Genomic DNA, 19,034 nt, shown 5'->3' on the forward strand with positions numbered 1-19,034 from the left:
GAGTTTGAAAACATTAAGAATTTCCAAGATATTCTTCTAATTTATTTATTTATTTTATTTATTTTGACATTTGTTAGCTAGGATAGTCTGGCTGAGCATGACCCCTTTTCTAGCAGAGACCCAGGGAGAAAAGCTCTGATTAGTTAACTAAAGAATTGTATCAAAATCACTGAAGCACAATAAGCATTAACGGTTCACGGTAGTAATAAGACATAATTACAGTCCAGAGTGAGAGGTACATGAGTATTTACTATAGGAGGTTAATTAGGGACAAGAAGGTTGAGACAGAGACTCCAGCATCTGAAATCCTAAACTGTATGAAAGCAAATAAGCAAAATAGGTGTTAAACAAAATGTCAAGGCAAATTAGCATCATGCATGGATTGTAACTTTGTTAGACAACAATAGTTTATAAAAGCATGTTATATGCTCAGAGTTGGAATGCTGCTATTGAATTTTTGAAACAGTTTGACTTAGTATTTGTTACATTTATTTATTTGTTTATATATTTAATTTACATTTGTTGACCGGGATTGTCTGACTGAGCTGAAGAGCCCTTTTTCAGCAGAGGCCCAGGGAGAAAAGCTCCAACATATTATACAAATTTCATTATAAATTAGCATTAAACAGAAATGTTACAGGATGATTACAAGGCAGTAAGTAGCAATACAATGTTATACAGTGTCAATAATCAGGAGTATAGCATAACTATTTCAAGATGTATAAAAATAAATATGTCATTAAATGAGTATAGTTTTTGGGTAAGTGGTTAAAAAACCCAGTTTTATCATGATGTGGTTGCATGAAAGCAAGACAATTACAATAAAATTAACTTCAAAACTGACAACAATAATACAGGAGACATGAGTTTAAAAGCTCCAGTTGTATGTCTCTTGCTGATAAAAAGAAAATGAAGGTAATCAGTGACAAAATCTCTCATCACAAAAAACACCAGATATATACTGTTGTGCAAAACTGGCACATATTTTTGACTGGATGTCTATCAAATGGTCACTATGGATAAAAGGTTGAAAATGCATTTATCTTATCCTGATGTCATGACAACACAAACTTCCTTGAAGAACAATAAGTAGTTATTACTAATTTTTATTTTGTTCAAAAGGAAACTGACTTAATGGGGTCTGAACTGACCTAATGGGTGAAAATATTGATGTGACTTTGTTTCTATGGCTAAATTTTCTCTTTTCCAAAATGTGCTTTGTATTCTAAGAAGATAATTTTATAATGCCCTACCCATTTCACACACACACACACACACACACACACACACACACACACACACACTTTCACATGGTACACACAGCTAGAGACAGATCAGTTCACTTGTTGCACTTTTCTGAGATGGGGGGGTGCACCCAGCAAAAAATTTGTAGACACAGGAAGAAGACTGCATAGTAGATGATACCTGATGCCTCATTATTACTATTAAATATGTAAATGAGCAACAATCTAAAAAAAGCAAAAAATCTACAACAGGACTCATTCAGAAGACTTAAATCAAATTGTGTGTTTTATGATAGCAGCAAAAGGTATATATTTTTGTAATAATGCTTTTGTTACATCACTGAGCTAAGGAGTAATGTGATGCCTGACCTAGGAATTCAGTTACCACTGTAAGGCATGCTGCTTAGCATTGCAGGCTGAACTAAGGCCCCCTCCTCAGTCTAAATCTTTCATCACTGTGTGCATTTGGAGAGACCTTACCTTATCAAGTATGACAATAAGAAGCAGACCAAATGTTTAGTTAAATATAAGTCACATAAACGTCACTCTGTTACATATTTGTTTAACTTAGGAAAGCAGTTAACTAATCCATTTTTATGTCAGATCTAAATCGGCCATTCACTGTGAATCTAACAGGTAATGATGCATGATTTTTGTTGCTTGTTTTTCATGGATTCATAGAGTGTGTAATGAAGAGTTACTCTATGGGCCATAATTACCTTTCCAATACCCACCTTCATAGGGCATCTCCTGCTTACAGGAGAGCAAAATTAGTCTGGTCTGGGATGAATTCACAGACATAATTTCAGTTGTCAAGGTTTGCCTTAAAGAATGCAGAGGTGTTTGAAAAGCATAGTGACAAAATGACAGAAAAATACAACCACATTATCAAAGAGACAGTGTATAATGCATAGACTGTAATCAACTGTATTGCAAAGTTCTACCTCACAAAGTCATTTTGTACTACAGAAAAAAGGAGCTCTAGGATGTGTGCCCTCATACATACTGTTACCACTAGTATGTTAGTCATGTAGTGTTGTTTTCTGTGTACTTGACAGCTTTAAAATTCACATGCAATGAGGGGAATTTAGAAAATTGTGTGAAGGGTAACTCAAGCTTAAAATAGGGGCAAACCTCCAAAAATAGGGAGATCCTGTGCAGGGGTAAATCATCCCTGAAAATAGGAAAGTTTCTTCAAAACAGGGACATTTAAGAGGTCTGCCACTAGGAAACTTCTTTTCTTTCTGAGATGGCATCTGCTGCTTTAACTATATGGGTTCTGTCCATCACCTGGTTTGCTAAGGGTTTACATTTAGTCCTATAAGTGCATTTTCAATGCCCAGCATGGGGAATATTACCAAAGGCTTTGGATCAGATCAAGGTATGCTTTATAAACTGCATAGCTGTTATCTGTAGCTTTGGAGACTTTCTTGCCAAAGTTTATCGAATTAAGTAGACATGAGCTCCATCCGACAAACCTATATTGTTTTGATTTAGAGCTTAGAGCAATGCAGTTTTTTGTACCAAACCTTATGAAATCAGATGTAATATGCCCCATGGCTTCGTAAATTGGGCTTTTTGGCTAATGGGATCTAAAGTAGAGCTCCCTTCATGGAGTGGCATAATATTAATAACCATTTTCTACACCAGTTTATTTTTCTTAATTCAACAGCTTTATGAGGTGTTCAGAGAAGGCATTTTTGGTAGTGTTGATATAGAAATCTGGTATATTGTCAGGGTCCATAGAAATGGTAAATTTAGTTTTACAGAGTGCAGTTAGGACATGAACTATAATGAACTTGGTAGGAGGGAGGAAGGGACTTAGTAATCTGTGGAACTTCAGTGACAGTTTCTGGTATAAAACTGGAACTAAATTTATCTGCAAGTATTATTAGCAAAATCTTTAGGGGTGGATTGGTTAATGCCACCTTACTCAATCCCACGCAAGTGAGACAGGGTGCACGGAACAAACCAACACATAGTCAAGCACACAAAATAGTCCAGCACCAGGGAGATATGCCCATGAAAGATGACCATACACTTCAAACGGAGGTCTATAGAAAATTTCCCCAATTTAACACCTTACTTCATGCCTCTAGTCATCACCCCTTCCACATCATCCAAAACATCCCAAAATCCCAATTTTTACACATCAAGCGTATATGTTCTTCAGATGTAGCCTATAACACCAGCAAAAATGATTTATCCCAAAGATTTCTAAATAGGGGCTATCATGCAGACAACATCAATAGGGCATGTTAATTTGCTACCAAACAAGATAGAAAGACTTTGCTGACTTATGGTAAGGGATCCAAGAGAAGGGATAGACAATCACCCCAATCCATCCATCTAGTCACAACATTTGGATGCAATACCCATGGCTTCAAACATATTATCAATAACCACTGGGACATCCTGTTGGCCAATGGAAAATTAGCTGGACTGCTCTCCCCACAATGCCTTTTTTTTCCTACAGAAGAGGTCACACAATCAACTCTCATTAAACTCATTATAAACATTTCACCCCTACTACTATACAACAAGTCATTTTATTTGGGGACAAGCTAGTTGGTAGTATTTCTTGTGGCCACTGCAGTGCTTGTATACATGTTTGTAAAAAAAGAATTTACCAGCAGCAATACCCCACATATATTTCAAATTAGATGCTTCGGCAACTGCAGCAGTGACTGGGTCATTTGTCTGGCTACCTGTTTTTGCTCTGCTTTTTATGTAGGGCAAACATCTCGGCCATTAAAACACAGAATTAGTGAACATCTTAGTTATATAAGAAATAAAAGAATATCCCATGCTCCTTACAAACACACAATGACCCATTGTACTGCTAAATTTCAATTTATAATTATTGACAAAATCCAAGGAAATAAATCTAATAAAACAGGATAGTATTCCATTTTAAACAATAAGGAATCTAGTTGGATTGTTAGGCTGGGTGCTTTGTTTAAGCCAGGCCTTAATGAATTGAGCTAATTCTGGTATGTACCAATCAGCTTTAACTCTGGTCTAATATTGGACTATTTTAATGTGAAGTTAATTCATGTCAGTTAATGCACTGAAGAAGGCTTTACTTTTGCCGAAACCAGTTTGCTGTTTATTTTTGGGTTGCCACATTAAAGAATTTTACATTCTGCATATCTCCCTGGTGCTGGACTATTTTGTGTGCTTGACTATGTGGATTGCGTAGTTGTTGTTGTGTCTTTCGTCTTTTCCCGGTTAGGGGTCGCCACAGCGGAACTCCGGTCCGCTAATGATTGGCAGTAGATTTTTACGTGCCGAGTTGCCAGCCCTGACACACAATCTTCAACGAAGGTACGCCCATTTACGCATGTCTCCACACAGAAGACGCTTTAGCTGAGAATCAAACAGGACAAAGTCTTACTGTGAGGCAACAATGCTACCGCAATTAATTAAGAGCATTACTGTGTATTATTTCTTAATCAGCTGATGTAGGTTCACAGGTTCATAGGTACTTACTAGGCTACTAATCCTTGAAGATCTTAAGAAGCCTAGCTTTGCATCTCCATAGTAGTTTTCAGTCCTTATATTTTGCATACAAATAACCAAGAGATAGGCTGAACAAGAATATGTTGGGATTTGCACTTAAGGAAGGATTTATAATTATCTATGGCACTGGATGCCAGTTTTAATTTGTGTTCCACTTTAATCTTCCATATGGTAACTTTCAGACTTTTGCTGATCTTTTTGATAAGAGTCTTTAGTGTGGATAGATTTTGCTTTATTACAGGCCTCAGTTATCTTTTACTTTCTTTTATAATGAACATTATTAATGCTGGCAGTCTACTGAGGTGGCTGATTTTTTTATGCTACCCAATATATATTGTTCTGGTTGAGACTGCATCATTTATGCTATTTGTTAGATGGGAGTAAAAATCATTGCCATAAGTAACTGACAGCTGTGGCTATATGGAGGCAGTAAATTTTGCAAGCTGAATATTAAGACCACATTGTACGTTTTAATAGAATTGTCTTTTTAAAGCCAGCATTGCTCATGGTGGTGCAGTTAAATGTCTGAAGCAGAAGATCACTAGCTTGTGATCACAACTGACCAGAGATTTCACCATAGAAGAGGATTTTGACCTCAAGGGGGCTGGTTAATTATTTGTACAAGGGAGTTAAGATATACTAAGTGTAGAAATATTCGGCTGGTCTCAACTTTTTCAGCATTGATGTTCAAGGTAATCAACAGATAGTTAAAATCATCCATCAGAAAGGTATTTTTATTTACAAGCAGTTCAATTAACACATTTAGAGATCAGTAATGGTCTTTTGGGGACATAGAAGATGACCCATAGTAGGCTGTAAATTGATAATTTGCCTTGTTTAATGTAACTGGAAGTTCATTAAGTTCTGTTTGTTGGTCATGGGGGATCTATCAAGAGATAAGTGAGTCTCTGTCAAATATTGATACTCCCCAACACTTTTCAGTAAGCCTGAATATAATAGCCATTGAAAACCAATAAAAATGAGTACTGTCTTCCCACTGAAATGAAGTCTCTGCTGCAACACAGATATAGACATGCTCAGGTTGAAGGAGAGCTCCAAAATCAACCATTTTGTAAGACTTCTAGCACTGACCAGAGCAACTTTGATGTTGTTCATATTTTGTGATCAAGCTTTTGGTAAATCTCCCACTCAGACATAGTATAGAAGCTAAATAAACTGTGAATAAACCCTTATATCACCCATTGGATTGTCAACTGGTTCACAGATAGAACATAGGAAATTAAAATAGCTGAAGTTATCACCACAAAAAGATCATCAGTGGAATCTCCCAGAGTTCTTTGCTGAGACCTCTCCTGTGTGACATCTATTTCTCTGTGGAAAAAGCCAATACCAAAGTGCTCTGGCTAACTAAGTTTGCATGTGAATGCAAGCTAGGAGCAGACATTGCATCCAGAAATGACTTATCCATTCTGCAGGAAGGTTTGCCCTAAATTAATAACTGGTGCCAAAATCGTGGACTGAAACTAAATGCCAGAACAATGCATTACTGTATCCTTTGGGAACTCATCTACCTTGGGAAACTACCACATTGACCACATGCCCGTAAGAGCCGACCCTGTTGTTCATGATTTGGGAACCTATGTGGTCAGTGAATTAACATTCAGTCAGCATGTGTCCATTATTATAAAAAATCTTTCTATATTGCACAGCTTATAAACAAAGGGATTATATCTAAATCTAGGGGTATAATTATTTCCCTTTACTCAGCCTTCATTAGCCCACTCATTGAGTATAATGCCCCTTTGTTATGTATTTGTCCAGACACCTGCAGCAACTGAAGGTATAAGGATCTAAACCACTTCTACAACTTCAACAGAATCATTTGGAGGGACAGGTACCCCTCACAGAGGATACTGCTGCTTTGAAACAGACTTCACATGCACATAGGACAAAGCTTATCCCTGTCCATACAGAAACTGAAAATTTACCCCAGGACTGTCCCCTTTACTACTAATGGACAGAGGCAGCTCCTAAATGCTTTATCCCATGCATGGGTCTCCTCAGATTATCTATGGTATGATCACAATTATTCTCATTTGAATATATAATTATCGACCATGGGATGGGTAAGGGCAATCTAATACCAAATGAGATAGATTAATTCAAGCACCAAAAGAGAAATTGTCTAGGCTGAAATGGCCTGCAAGGGCAGCTAGCTCAGTACTTACCTATAAACTTACTGAAATCCACTGCAAGCTTTTTTGCTATTCTGGAATGTCCAAAATTTAGCATTTGCCTAAAAAGGCACTATTAGAGCAGCACATGCTTTGAGTGCGGAATATATGAGATGAAAGGTACAGACCATCCTTGGTGAGGTAAGTTGGTATGCTTATCTCATACAGGATCCCCTTAGACTGATACCAGTTACTTTGCCAATTGTTAAAACTAATTTTCTTTTTTGTATCTGGGCATCATTCTGGGTGAGGGTAGGATTCCACTGAGTTGTGGACTTCATGTCCTTTACACCACCATGTGCCACCTCAGTCCATAATCCTTTAAAACCTTTGTGTCATCAAGGATCATGGCAAAAGAAAGGCAACTGTCATCTTATCTTTGTCCAGAGTCAGTGAGCCTGATGATGAAGACAACAGTTATTAAGACATTTTTACTTGAACATGCAAACTTAATGGCAGTGTAAGGTTTGCAGTCTGTAGCCTGGTAACACACTGAGATATGACAGTATGCTAGAGTTGTGTTAGTGGATTGCTGCCAATGCATTTTAGTCATGATTATTGGAGACTTGGGGAGTAATTTTATTTTTAAATCCTCAGTGCATGTTGGTTTAGTATGCTCTTGTGGAGGTATGGGTGTTTTTATGTAGTATGATTATTAAGCATCTGAGGAAGTGAGAAGGTGGCCTCCGGGATTTATTGGTAGCTACACCTTTCACAAATCATGTCACGTTGGTCCAGTAGTAACTGCTTGTCAGTGAGCATTAGGCTGTTTCTATACTATCTCAGAAAGCAAAATGTAATTAAGCCATCAGATGAAGGCTTCCATGCTCTCTAGGAGGAATGAAGCCCAGTTAAGATCCAAGGGGAGTACACATCTACATTTGGTACAGTATTCTACTTCAGCAACAAGAGATCAATACATAAATTCTGTATAACAACAATAGAACGAAGGGTGAACAGGTATTAAAAATTAAACAACATATACACTAAAGTAGCAGGGTCAAATGGTGCCAATAATGTGACTGCAGGCTGTCTCCGATGACACATGTTATGTATTACAAGGTTCAGTTGGCACCCAGAGAATGAACAGAGGCTTGCTCAGATGCCTTAAACACACACTTCTAAGGGTCAATAGATTCAGGTGACAACAATGATTGCTTCGAGGATTTGTAATACATGGCCGTCACATACTTGTATGTAGCCAAATTTAGTTGCTGTCAGTAAATAGCCTAAGCATAAAGGGAAAGATAGATATCAGCAACTTTTGATGAAGGCTCTGAACTAGTTTGGTAGCATCAAGGAGCTTTTATAGCTACAGTGATTTGAACAGCTGACCTGCAAGCAAAAACAATTTTTTCTGAACAAATAAAAACATCAGCACACAAGACAATGCAGCCAATGTCAGAACAACAAGGAACTCCTATTAATAAAAAAATAGCAATGCACAGCTCAGCACAGCTTAGAACCAAGATGCACTATCAGAAACAAAATATAGCAAGCATACAAACTAGGTATGGGACCAAGACACGTGGTAGGGAACTTTAGATAATGGTTATAAACTCTTTAAAGTTAATAATTTGTGTCTATACAATGTAAAGCACCCCCGCTGCTACACATAGTTTAGCAAGTTCAAATCTAGTTAAAACTGGTCAATCCAGTAGTAGTGAGTAGCAAGGAAATGTAGTATAGAACATTCCAAACTAAAACCAACGTTTAAAAGTCACAGCCATTCCAGAAAAACAACTGTAAATTAAGCCAGAAACAAGCAGAATGCCTGTAACACCATCTATTTCCCACTGTCACTGAAAAAATGTCCCAGATGAACAAAACTAAGGTAAAAATTACTGTATTAATTAACTGTAAATGCACTTTAAAATCACACAGATGTAACTGGATTAAATAACAATCCCCTGACATTTTTGGGGGGTTGGTAGCAAGATCAAGTCCAGGTTGAACTAGTCAGTCCAGTAGCAGTGTGAAATTAAATGAAATTAAGCCTGGGAAAAGTTGTTCTTTGTATTAATGCTGTTGAAAATTTATGTAGACAATATTAATGTAGCAAATGTAACAAGTATGCATATTGCATGCAAATCTGATTAGTTCCTAACAAGCTCTGCCTTATAACATAAAAAAATGAAGGGTAGTGTGTGACAGAAAATAAATATTATGGTTATTTGGCAAGATTTCGTAAATTATACTGCAGGATTTGTTTAACTTTATTGTTTAATAGTCACAAAACAAATAAATGCACTTCTAATTCCAAATTTTGGAATATTGTAGGTATTGGATATGCAAGTCAAGTGATTGTAATACTCGTTAATTTCTACTACATCGTGGTATTAGCATGGGCATTCTTTTATCTGTTTAGCTCCTTCTCATCAGAGCTGCCCTGGACTACTTGCATGCACGAGTGGAACACAGGTAAGTAGTTAAGTGTGATGATGTATGTTATTATGCAAAACTTGTTTTCTGGTTAGCAGTACTCCCGGAGCCTTGGGTTAAGCAATAAATAACATAATGTATTGGGCTCGTCCTTGTGAAAGATGATACGCATCCATTGTAAATTGCTGAAACAGTTTTCAATTAAGTGAAGTTGTACACTCATCATTGCAATGTTAATTAACTAGTTTAAATAACTCTGGGTACAGGACAAATCAAAACGTCAGTATAATCAAGGATTTCACATTTCATTTCAAGTCCTAGAAAAGCAAAGCAAACTTAAGGTAATGGGATCTTTGCATGGCCCAGAAAAGTAACCCAGTTAATAGAAGTGAACACATTAGTTTATCTGGTGTTCGTCCAGCCACTAGTAATGTTGACATGCATCTGAATTACAAATATGGAAGGCAGTATGAATGCAGTAACATTTGTCTAAACCATAGGAACTCCACTTTTGATAAGGGTTTTCCGGACATGAAATGGAGGTGCTGAGCAAGGGGTGAACAATGACAATGGTGCTGAGTTGCTTATTACTGCGTTCTGTGCAAATCACAAACAGGGAAGAGGGATCACTACACTGATAAATTCCACCTATTGTGCAGTACGCAGTTGCTGTGTTGTAGGCTACTGTCTCAGGACCAGATGGTACTCCAGTGTCTCTGGCTTTGTGAGTTACATACAATTAGTCACACCCTGTGTATGTACTTCATGAATGGTTTACAATTCCTACAAAACTGGCAAGACTGTATATGTGCTTATCTTGTGTACAGAACTTTATGAATCATTAGGACTGTTTTACATAAGTATACTGTATACCAGCCCTGTTTCTCTGTACATCAGTGTTTATAAACAAGGTCCCTAGTCTTCAGGGCCTAGTTTTAGTACTATTGCTTGTATAATTGAGTCATAAAGACTACATAAACTGTAATTAAACAATGTTAAAATAGTACCAAAAGTTCACACTATTCACAGCATTCCAAAGCTATTAGGAATACATAACCTTTATGGAAGTTACCATGCAATTGATTGATTGATTGATTGATTGATTGACTGATCAACTGACTGATAAACCTTGCTTATGTCTTGAACTGTTTATTAACTTTTTGTTTTATTAGTATTTGCTAACCAGTAAATTTAGAGATGGATAGCCTATTTTCAGAGGAGTCGAAGTGAGTAAAGCTCTACTAAGAACAGTTACAAGTTGCAAAAAATCCTGAGTGACATTCTAGTAAGAGTAAAGCAAAACAATTAAATGCATACATGTATACATTTTTAAGCATTTGTACATTTCTGTCTGGTCAGGAATATTAAAAAATATAAGAAGAGTACAGTACCAGATGTTCATTTGGCAAGAGTAAGATTAGGCACATAATAGCAGATGTTGTGTAGCATTACAAAAAGTGTTTAAGAGAGAATCTTCAAACATGATAGGCACAGAACATTTCAGAACTCTTTTGTTACAACCTTTACTATTGAGCACAGGGAGATAATCTCTATTTTAAGGAGAAACTGGAATATTTTTTCCTGTTTTAATGGAGTTTTCGATTTATTGGGGAGTCACCCTACGGTTGTGTACAGAAGAGGCAGGTCTATCAAAAAATACTTGGAATGCCATTCTGTAAATCCCTAGTTTATTAGCTTCAAAACAGATGAAGCTTATAAGTGTGGCAATTGATCGTATTGTAAATATAGTTTTGTTTCTGAATCATTAATTATCAATCAATATGTTGTAAAAACCTCTTTCCACTGCACTTGCAACTCTAAGGGTTTGGTCTATATTGCTAAATGTCAAGATTGCTCTGCTTTTTGTGTTGGTAAGACCGAGCTGCAACTTAGAGACTGTATCTACAAACATTGGTATGAAATCAAAAATAAGCAAAACAACAATGCTTTATTTAAACATATTTCATTGTTTTCTTCACACAAAAATGTTTCTATTTTTTGGGGTAGACATGGTTTCTAAGGATCCAAGAAGTGATCCCTGGTCAGATTATTTGGAAGCTAAAGAACTATCTTGGCAAATTGAACTCAATGCTTGCATATATCCTGGACTAGATGACCAGATTAGTATAGCTAGTATTTTAAAAATGAGGTCTTATGCGGTATAATGGTGATTTTTTTTTTCTGATATTTAAATGGCTGTTTTGCATCATATGATTTTCCTTTTTATGTTTTTTGATTGGATGTGTTTTCTCATGTGACTGGATGATGGGATATTTAAATTGACATTTATATTGTGTTTTTACACTCTGAAGAAGTCCTTGTTACATTTGGATGAAAGTGCTTAGTGTAGTTTTCAATAAAACCATTTTTTTGAACTGCGTTTTGTTTTGTTCTAAGTTCCCCTCCTCCAGGTTGGTTTTTGATCTTCTTAACCACACTTACCAGATCATCTGTATAAAAGATCATATAGGTAATAATACTTGTATTCTATATAAATGTCTAGCATCTCTCACCCTATTGATTAGAAATACTTGTCTATATTTATAACCAATGTAATGTATCCTCATTGAGAATTCTTAATTAATATCATTCCTTATAGGGATGATGTCAGCCATCCATCATTGATTAATAATCTAGCTTTACTCTTCTCATAACAAGATGTAAACTTGTATTTTTATATTGAAACCATATTCCTACAGTATACTCTACAGTTATGGGTTATACTGTCATATGTTTTTTTTAATACAAGCATTCTGACATCTGTTTCATCATATGCAATATTTTTTGCTGTTTTCATTATTATTACTAAACCCTCTTTTGATTTCTTCCCTTTTTACCATAAATCTCATAAAATCTGAGCTTAATAAACATTTTCCAGTATTTCTGAATATTTTCCTTCAGTAATTTGTAGCCTACATTGCATAATATAATTGGTTTCAAATTTCTCATACTTCTTTTATCACTTTTTATAAGAATTTTATAATTCCTTCACATATTTGCCATTCATTAATATCACAATATAATCACTGATTCAAAATATAAACAAAGAAATCTTTTTCTTCCAGTTTCATACAATCATAAAACTGTAACTAATACCTTCCAAATCAGGTACAGAACTGTTATTTCTTTATTTTAGTACTTTGCTTAATTTTTACACAATATAGCCTTTAAACAAAAATGATATTTTCCCTGCAACCAAGATGTACCACAGTTAGGCAATTTTCTATTTTGCTGTTTGTAACATTTTCACATGTTGTTTCCAATATGGTTCTGTCTCATTAGTATACTGCTACTCCTGATTTATTAACCATTGTTTTAATCTAAGATTTGTGTAGTTTAACCTTTTTTCCTAGACATAGATTTACTTTCTCTTGTCTATCTTTTAAAAATGTAATTGCCTGCATAATAAAGCCTTCATCTTACTTCCATTAATCTCATATATATATCTTTATGTTTTTAACACTTCTATGGAATTACTTTTTAATAATTCATTAAATTCTGTAAAAGTGTTCCTGTACATAAACTTTTTACATTTTTCTACATAATTTTTATTCTGTTTCATTAAACCTTTCTGTAAATATCAAATATATTGTTCAATTCAGATACAAAAGGCAATTTTCTTCCTTCCATTATTTGCTCCATTACTCTCTCACTTCCAATAATTCTAAACACATTTCTGAAATCATTTAATGACGATTGTTTACTTTAAGACACAACATGGTACTTTGCGCATGTGTGGGTGGTACCAGCTTGATTGTGCACAGGTGTGGGTGCTACCAGCTCGACTGATATCCTGATGAGGTTGTCAGTTAAGTGTTTGACCCATTTTTAATTCTGTACTTTTTGAACATTAAGAAGTTTAAGAAGGCTGAAATGCACAAACTGAAGCTCTAATGGGCATTACTGACTTAATGTTAATGAAAGACAGCCATGCACATCCAGCAAGGGGGCTGCTGTCCTCCTGCACCCCTTGCTTTACACAACTGTAAGTACTTTACAATCCTTTAGGGAACTCAACTTAATTGATTGGACTCCAGCATATAATGCTTCAGAACCCTCGGTGGGGGCAGGGAGCATCATCATCCAGATGAGATACTAACCCAAGGCCCTCTCTGTTTGAGGTGGTGGTAGTTCAGGTGGATAAAGAAGATTCCATGGCACCTATCAAAAAGAGTAGTGCAAGTTCCCAGATGCTGTGGCCAAATTTCCCCTATTTGTAGAAATATAATTTCAAATTCCCTCTGAATAGAGATCACTAGCCTAGTGAGACTAATCTGGTCACCAAAGTATATATAAATAATCACCAAGGTATGTAAATCAGTACACGGCATCAACTTTGTATTTCAAAATTACTTCACTTTGGAATTGTCTACAAAAAACAGATTTGCTTTAAGCACCCAAAATGTATAGTAATATTTCTAGAAACCCTACAAAGACTCATTAAATCCCTGTCTATAATGCTAACTGATCTTGACATACAGCACAGAAGCATAGCTAGGGTAGGGGGAAGGAGGCAACCACCCTGGCACAAAGTGGTAGGGGGTGCGATCAGCAGAAGCTGATGGATTTTTAGTGCAGTATCAGCATTTGAATACTGGCATTTCATATGTATCAAAGGGCCTTAGTGCTGTATATGCAGCAGGTATAAACTGTAGAAGCTACTTGCTACAAATATGCAAATGTATCAAGCAGGTTGCAATACTTTAAAAACTTAGAAGAGCTATTTTTTTTAATCTGAAGACCTTATTTTTTTTCTTTTGTACCGCAGCTTAACTTGGAGGAGGAAGAGTGCCAGATTAGGAGATGGCACTGGACAATAGAATAGCTAGCTAAAGCTCTGAGATAGACATTAACTAATGTAATTCAGCATAGATCTCTAAGTATGAGCATATTATACTCTTAACTTTCATCTCACATGATGAATCTCAAGTATAGAGAGTAATAACTCAGATAAAATAGCATATAGAATATTTAATGCACTCAGTGGATGCTAGAAAAAGGTATTGTTATAAACACATTATTTTCAAGACTAGAGTATGTGCTCTCCAGTTATCACACCACTGTCAGCATAAAATATCAATTTTCTGCAGAAAACAGAAAATGAAATATACCGATTCATACATTTATGTTGACTAACCAAAATGCCAATGCATTACTATCATTAAGTCCAAATGGTTATTAATAACAGATATAGCAACTTTCCTACTGACATTCTAACATATTCATGAAAGCTACTGCCCCTCACCCCAATAAAGAATCAGTTTCATGTATGGACATGTTAATACTCTCTTAGAAACTCAGACAACACTACATTTCTTAAAAATGGATTTTATATGTCCACTTCAGAAAAATCATTTTTAGAAATAGTACTGGCATCTTGCAATAGCCTTCCTGATAAAGTCAGAGGAATAACTGCACTTGAAAAGTTTAAGACACATCAAAAAAAGTACCTCACTGAATCAAACAAGTAAAGCTGCTTTTATGATCCTGGTTGAATGTGGGAATAACTGACCTATCCTTCTAATTCTACTAGGCTTAATCTTATTCCTTGCCAAATTATGAAGGTTAAAAACATGTCCACTATGAGTGGCCAAAGATAAACTCAACAAGGGTCATAATCCCCAAATTTCACCCCTCCCAATGGCTGAAAAGTTACTTTTTAAGTGATTTTTGCAGGGGGCAAGCTCCAATGCACCCCCAATGTGGGGGGCAAGCCCTCCTGAAGTTACATGGATCACCTTCAGTTAACCGAAATGCCACAACGCCGAAACACAAATCACCGACACCAACAGACCGACAACACAAAATACCGACAATACACACAACCATACATGCACTAACCCAAACCCTAACCCTAAGGTCCGACACAACCGCACACTTACCCTACCCGCACCCTAACCCTAACTCACTTAACACACACCTAAACCCACAGTCCGTCACTATCGCTTTACACACCCTACCTGCACCCTAACCCTAACTCACTTAACCCACCCCTAAACCCACAGTCCCTCACTATCGCACACACACCCTACCTGCACCCTAACCCTAACTCACTTAACCCACCCCTAAACCCACAGTCCCTCACTATCGCACACTTACCTGTCCGCTCCCTAACACTAAATCCCTCACTCTATCGCACACTTACCGAGTCCATCGGGTTCTCACCTTGTCGGTCATCTGCGTTGTCGGTGTTTTCGGCCCATCGGATTCCATGTCGGTGAAGTGCGATTTTGGGCATCTAAAGGTGATCCAGTTACATATACCAACTTCACAATCACACCTGTTAAAGGCAGGGACATTTCCCCAAAAAGGGCATCATTGCCAGTGCAACTCACCAACAGTGATTTCCTGTGTAGGAGTTCCAATCCTCAGCAGGTTGAATTTCAAGCAAATAAAGAACAAGAGTTTGATCTTTGTCTACCCATAGATAAATGTGCAAAAACTGTTATGCTTGTACATATACAATGCTGCTATATGCCATTAAACATAATTCTGTAGGTGTGAAATTAACATTTGGAGGAACTTCTTAATTCTTGAATGTATGGTGTGATACTTAAGCAATAACCCACGCCTGGGTGTGGGGAATGCTGGATTTACCCACGGTTGGTGTGGTTTGGTCACGAGGGCAAAGCCTGAGTGGCCAAACAAAGACAACCATGGGTAAATCCAGCATTACCCACACCCAGAAGTGGGTTATTGCTATTATACAATGACAATATTTAAGAAAAAAAATACTTACTTTTCTTAAATAATGGCATTGTATAATGTCTCCTTGCTTCCCTTCTACAGCTGTCCAGTATTCTGTGGCAGTTCTGATGTACTGTGCATGCGTATGGCTACGCAGTACATCAGAACTGTGTGTGGAAGCAATGGAGAAAGAAAGATCTCCATTGCTTTTAAAAACGTGTCTCGCTATGTTAAAAGAGTTTAACATAGCGAGACAGCTTTAAAAAAAGCAACGGAGAAAGGAAGCTCTCCGCTGCTTTTTTTTTTTTAAGATATCTCGCTATGTTAAACTCGTTTAACATAGCGAGATAATAGCAACAGAGCTCTTTCGTTCTCCATTGCTGTCCAACAACAAAAAAAAGATATATACTAATGGAAAAAGTCCGGGCGACCGGACCTTTTTCCATTAGTATTAGTCTGATTTACAACGTGCATGCTGACCAATCTGCATGCACATTTTGGAATATTAATGGGGGGGTCATTGTATAATTGCATTTTTCCCATGGGGAGGATTCAGAAAGATTTTCTTCACCTGTATTAATTGGCCAATGTGCGTTAAGCAACTAAAGAGATGGACAGAATCCCTGATTTAGAAACACCTTAAAGCCACACAGAAAAATGCTACATTAGGGGCTCATTACCCTGTCTCTGAATAGAACACTGCTCTATTAGACCTAACAGCACTGCTGTGCTCCCTACCGTTTCAATCATTGTGTAACATAGGCACGCCCCCAACACACACATCCACTCACACATTCAAACGCCTACTGTGGACATACAAAGACACACACACACACACGCACATACACACACGCACACACATAGGTCCACTATACAAATCTGTACTGCATACTTTTTCCTCCTCAAGAAAAAATAACTCAGTAGAACAATTTTTGGCCTTGTCCAGGGGAGAGCACATGGCTAATCACAATTAATGCCTTCTTGACTTGATGCATCACTATCAGGGGAAAACTATAGTAGAAGCAGGTCTACATTAAAAGAATGAATGTTCAAAATTGTGATTGCTCAAATTAGCAAAAACGCAATGGTTTGGGTTTTTTTTATCACAGTACAGTGAAGATCAGAAAATTTGCCCTTTCTTCACTGTAGTGCGATGTCAGAGTTGGAATATATATTTAGCGAGGGTATAATAACTTTCTCAAGTTGCTGCATTTTTGCTCATTTGAGCGTTCTCAATTTTGAATATTCATTCTTTTAATATAGACCCGTAGAAGCATAGTCTCTAAATGAGAAAAGCTTATTATAATGCTGAAACCTTTGTGCTTATAACTTTAGTATTCTAGTAAGCCTTTCTGAATACCATAGAATGTTTGGACATTATTATTTTTTTCACTGTTTAATTAATCTCATCTTTATGTTTCCTTGTTACTATCTTTGCCCCACAGTTTTGTTTTGTATTGCTGCTATACTCCAGGTCATGCCAGAAAAGAGTCCATGGACCAGTGTATTTGCCTTTTGGACAAATGGAAATAAATACATAAATAAATAAATAGACCTGAAAATGGTGCTATCTTTCTTTCAGTATATATTTCTAGCAATGTCTTGGAATATAAACAATAATATTACATTCGTATTGATCTCTTTTATACTCAAAATTTCTGTTTCTTCATATTTGTGATTATTCATCTTTTTTTGTTTCTTTGCATATCTATACATCATTAGAAACTTTACTTGTTTCTTAATGCGTATTACAGTTAAATTCTCATATGACTACTATGCCAATAAAGTCTCTCTGTTGATCAGTGGCAGTGAAAAACATTGAGCAGCTCCCCTACCCCCGTGGGAGTGGTTACTGACTTGAAACTGTAGTTGTATTGACCAGTAGGGGTCATTTCCAAAACTCCTTCATCTTCCTCTCTTAAAACCTAGTTGCCTCGTCGGTTTGGCATCTTTTCAGGCTTGTTGGCTGTTGGTGAAGCACCCACCAAGAGGAGAAAACGCTGAGAGAAGAAGGGGCCACTTTTGAGGTATTTTTTTCTCTGTTTATTTGCTAAGTTTTTCTGCATAGTTGCCTAGTTTGAGCATTTTCTGGCTTGTTAAACTTGATTTCTGCATTAGTAGCTGTATTTAGAGCACAACCAAAAGCTGTTTACTGAATTTCCTGTTTGCACTTAATTTTAAAATCGTTTTTTCTCAAAACTTGCATATTTTCTGTCTTTGACCTAGCACTCATGTGTGGGGTCATTTACTGCACTGTTATAACTTGATATTACTTGTGAACCTCTGCTATCTCTGAAAAAAAACAAACAAAAAAAATCTTGCTTTTTTCCCACTTTTCTGAGATTTAAAATTTCAGTTACAGGCTTGCTGTTCCTGAACTGTTTGTAAGTTTCTGTGAGGCCATTTTTGCTTGGGCTAAGGGAAAATCTCTCTGATCAGTGGCAGTGAAAAACATTGAGCAGCTCCCCTGCCCCCCGTGGGAGTGGTTACTGACTTGAAACTGTAGTTTTATTGGCCGTATTGGGTCAATTCCTGGCTCTTTCCAGCCCCTGCTATCAAGCACGCTTTAGCGTGCTTTAGCACGATTTAGCGCAGAGTTGCCACTAGAGCAGCATCGGGCAGCGCCAGTTTAACAAGGTTAAACTTTTTCTGGCTCCATAAAGTCTGTTCTTCATTTTTTCCCTTAGAACTGCTCTACTAGTAATCTAAACAGTATATCCCTTAACTAAAAAGAGCAGCACTTGTTCCTAAAAAGCTTTTTTTTTTTTCTCCAAAAAAAAAAAAAGCTCAGCACTTGTCTTAAAAGCATCTTCTTTTCAGGCTTAGCACTTCTGTATTATACAAAGTCCCTCACTAGCAACCCCCCCCCCAGGAGTACCCACTTCCTTACTAAGTCCTCTCTCATTCAGTTACACCCCAAACTTCTTAATTTCTCTAGCATGTCGAAGGGCCAGATGCTGGCGTCCTCTCCTGTCCAGTTGGTGAATCTGGGAATATTGAGGCA

General features: G+C 36.8%; 1 protein-coding gene across 1 annotated transcript in view; it reads left to right on the forward strand.

Annotated features, from left to right (window-relative positions):
- The window catches only part of LOC122815716 (sodium- and chloride-dependent GABA transporter 2-like), a 925,986-nt gene that overhangs the window by 205,717 nt on the left and 701,235 nt on the right, over positions 1 to 19,034 (forward strand). The window contains exon 4 of the mRNA XM_044088464.1: positions 9,242 to 9,382. Coding sequence (XP_043944399.1) covers positions 9,242 to 9,382 — 141 coding nt within the window. The remainder of the gene's footprint in view (positions 1 to 9,241; positions 9,383 to 19,034) is intronic.

Source organism: Protopterus annectens, chromosome 11.part0 (genome assembly GCF_019279795.1).
Source record: "Protopterus annectens isolate FY-2018-M chromosome 11.part0, PAN1.0, whole genome shotgun sequence".
Lineage (NCBI taxonomy): Eukaryota > Metazoa > Chordata > Ceratodontiformes > Protopteridae > Protopterus > Protopterus annectens.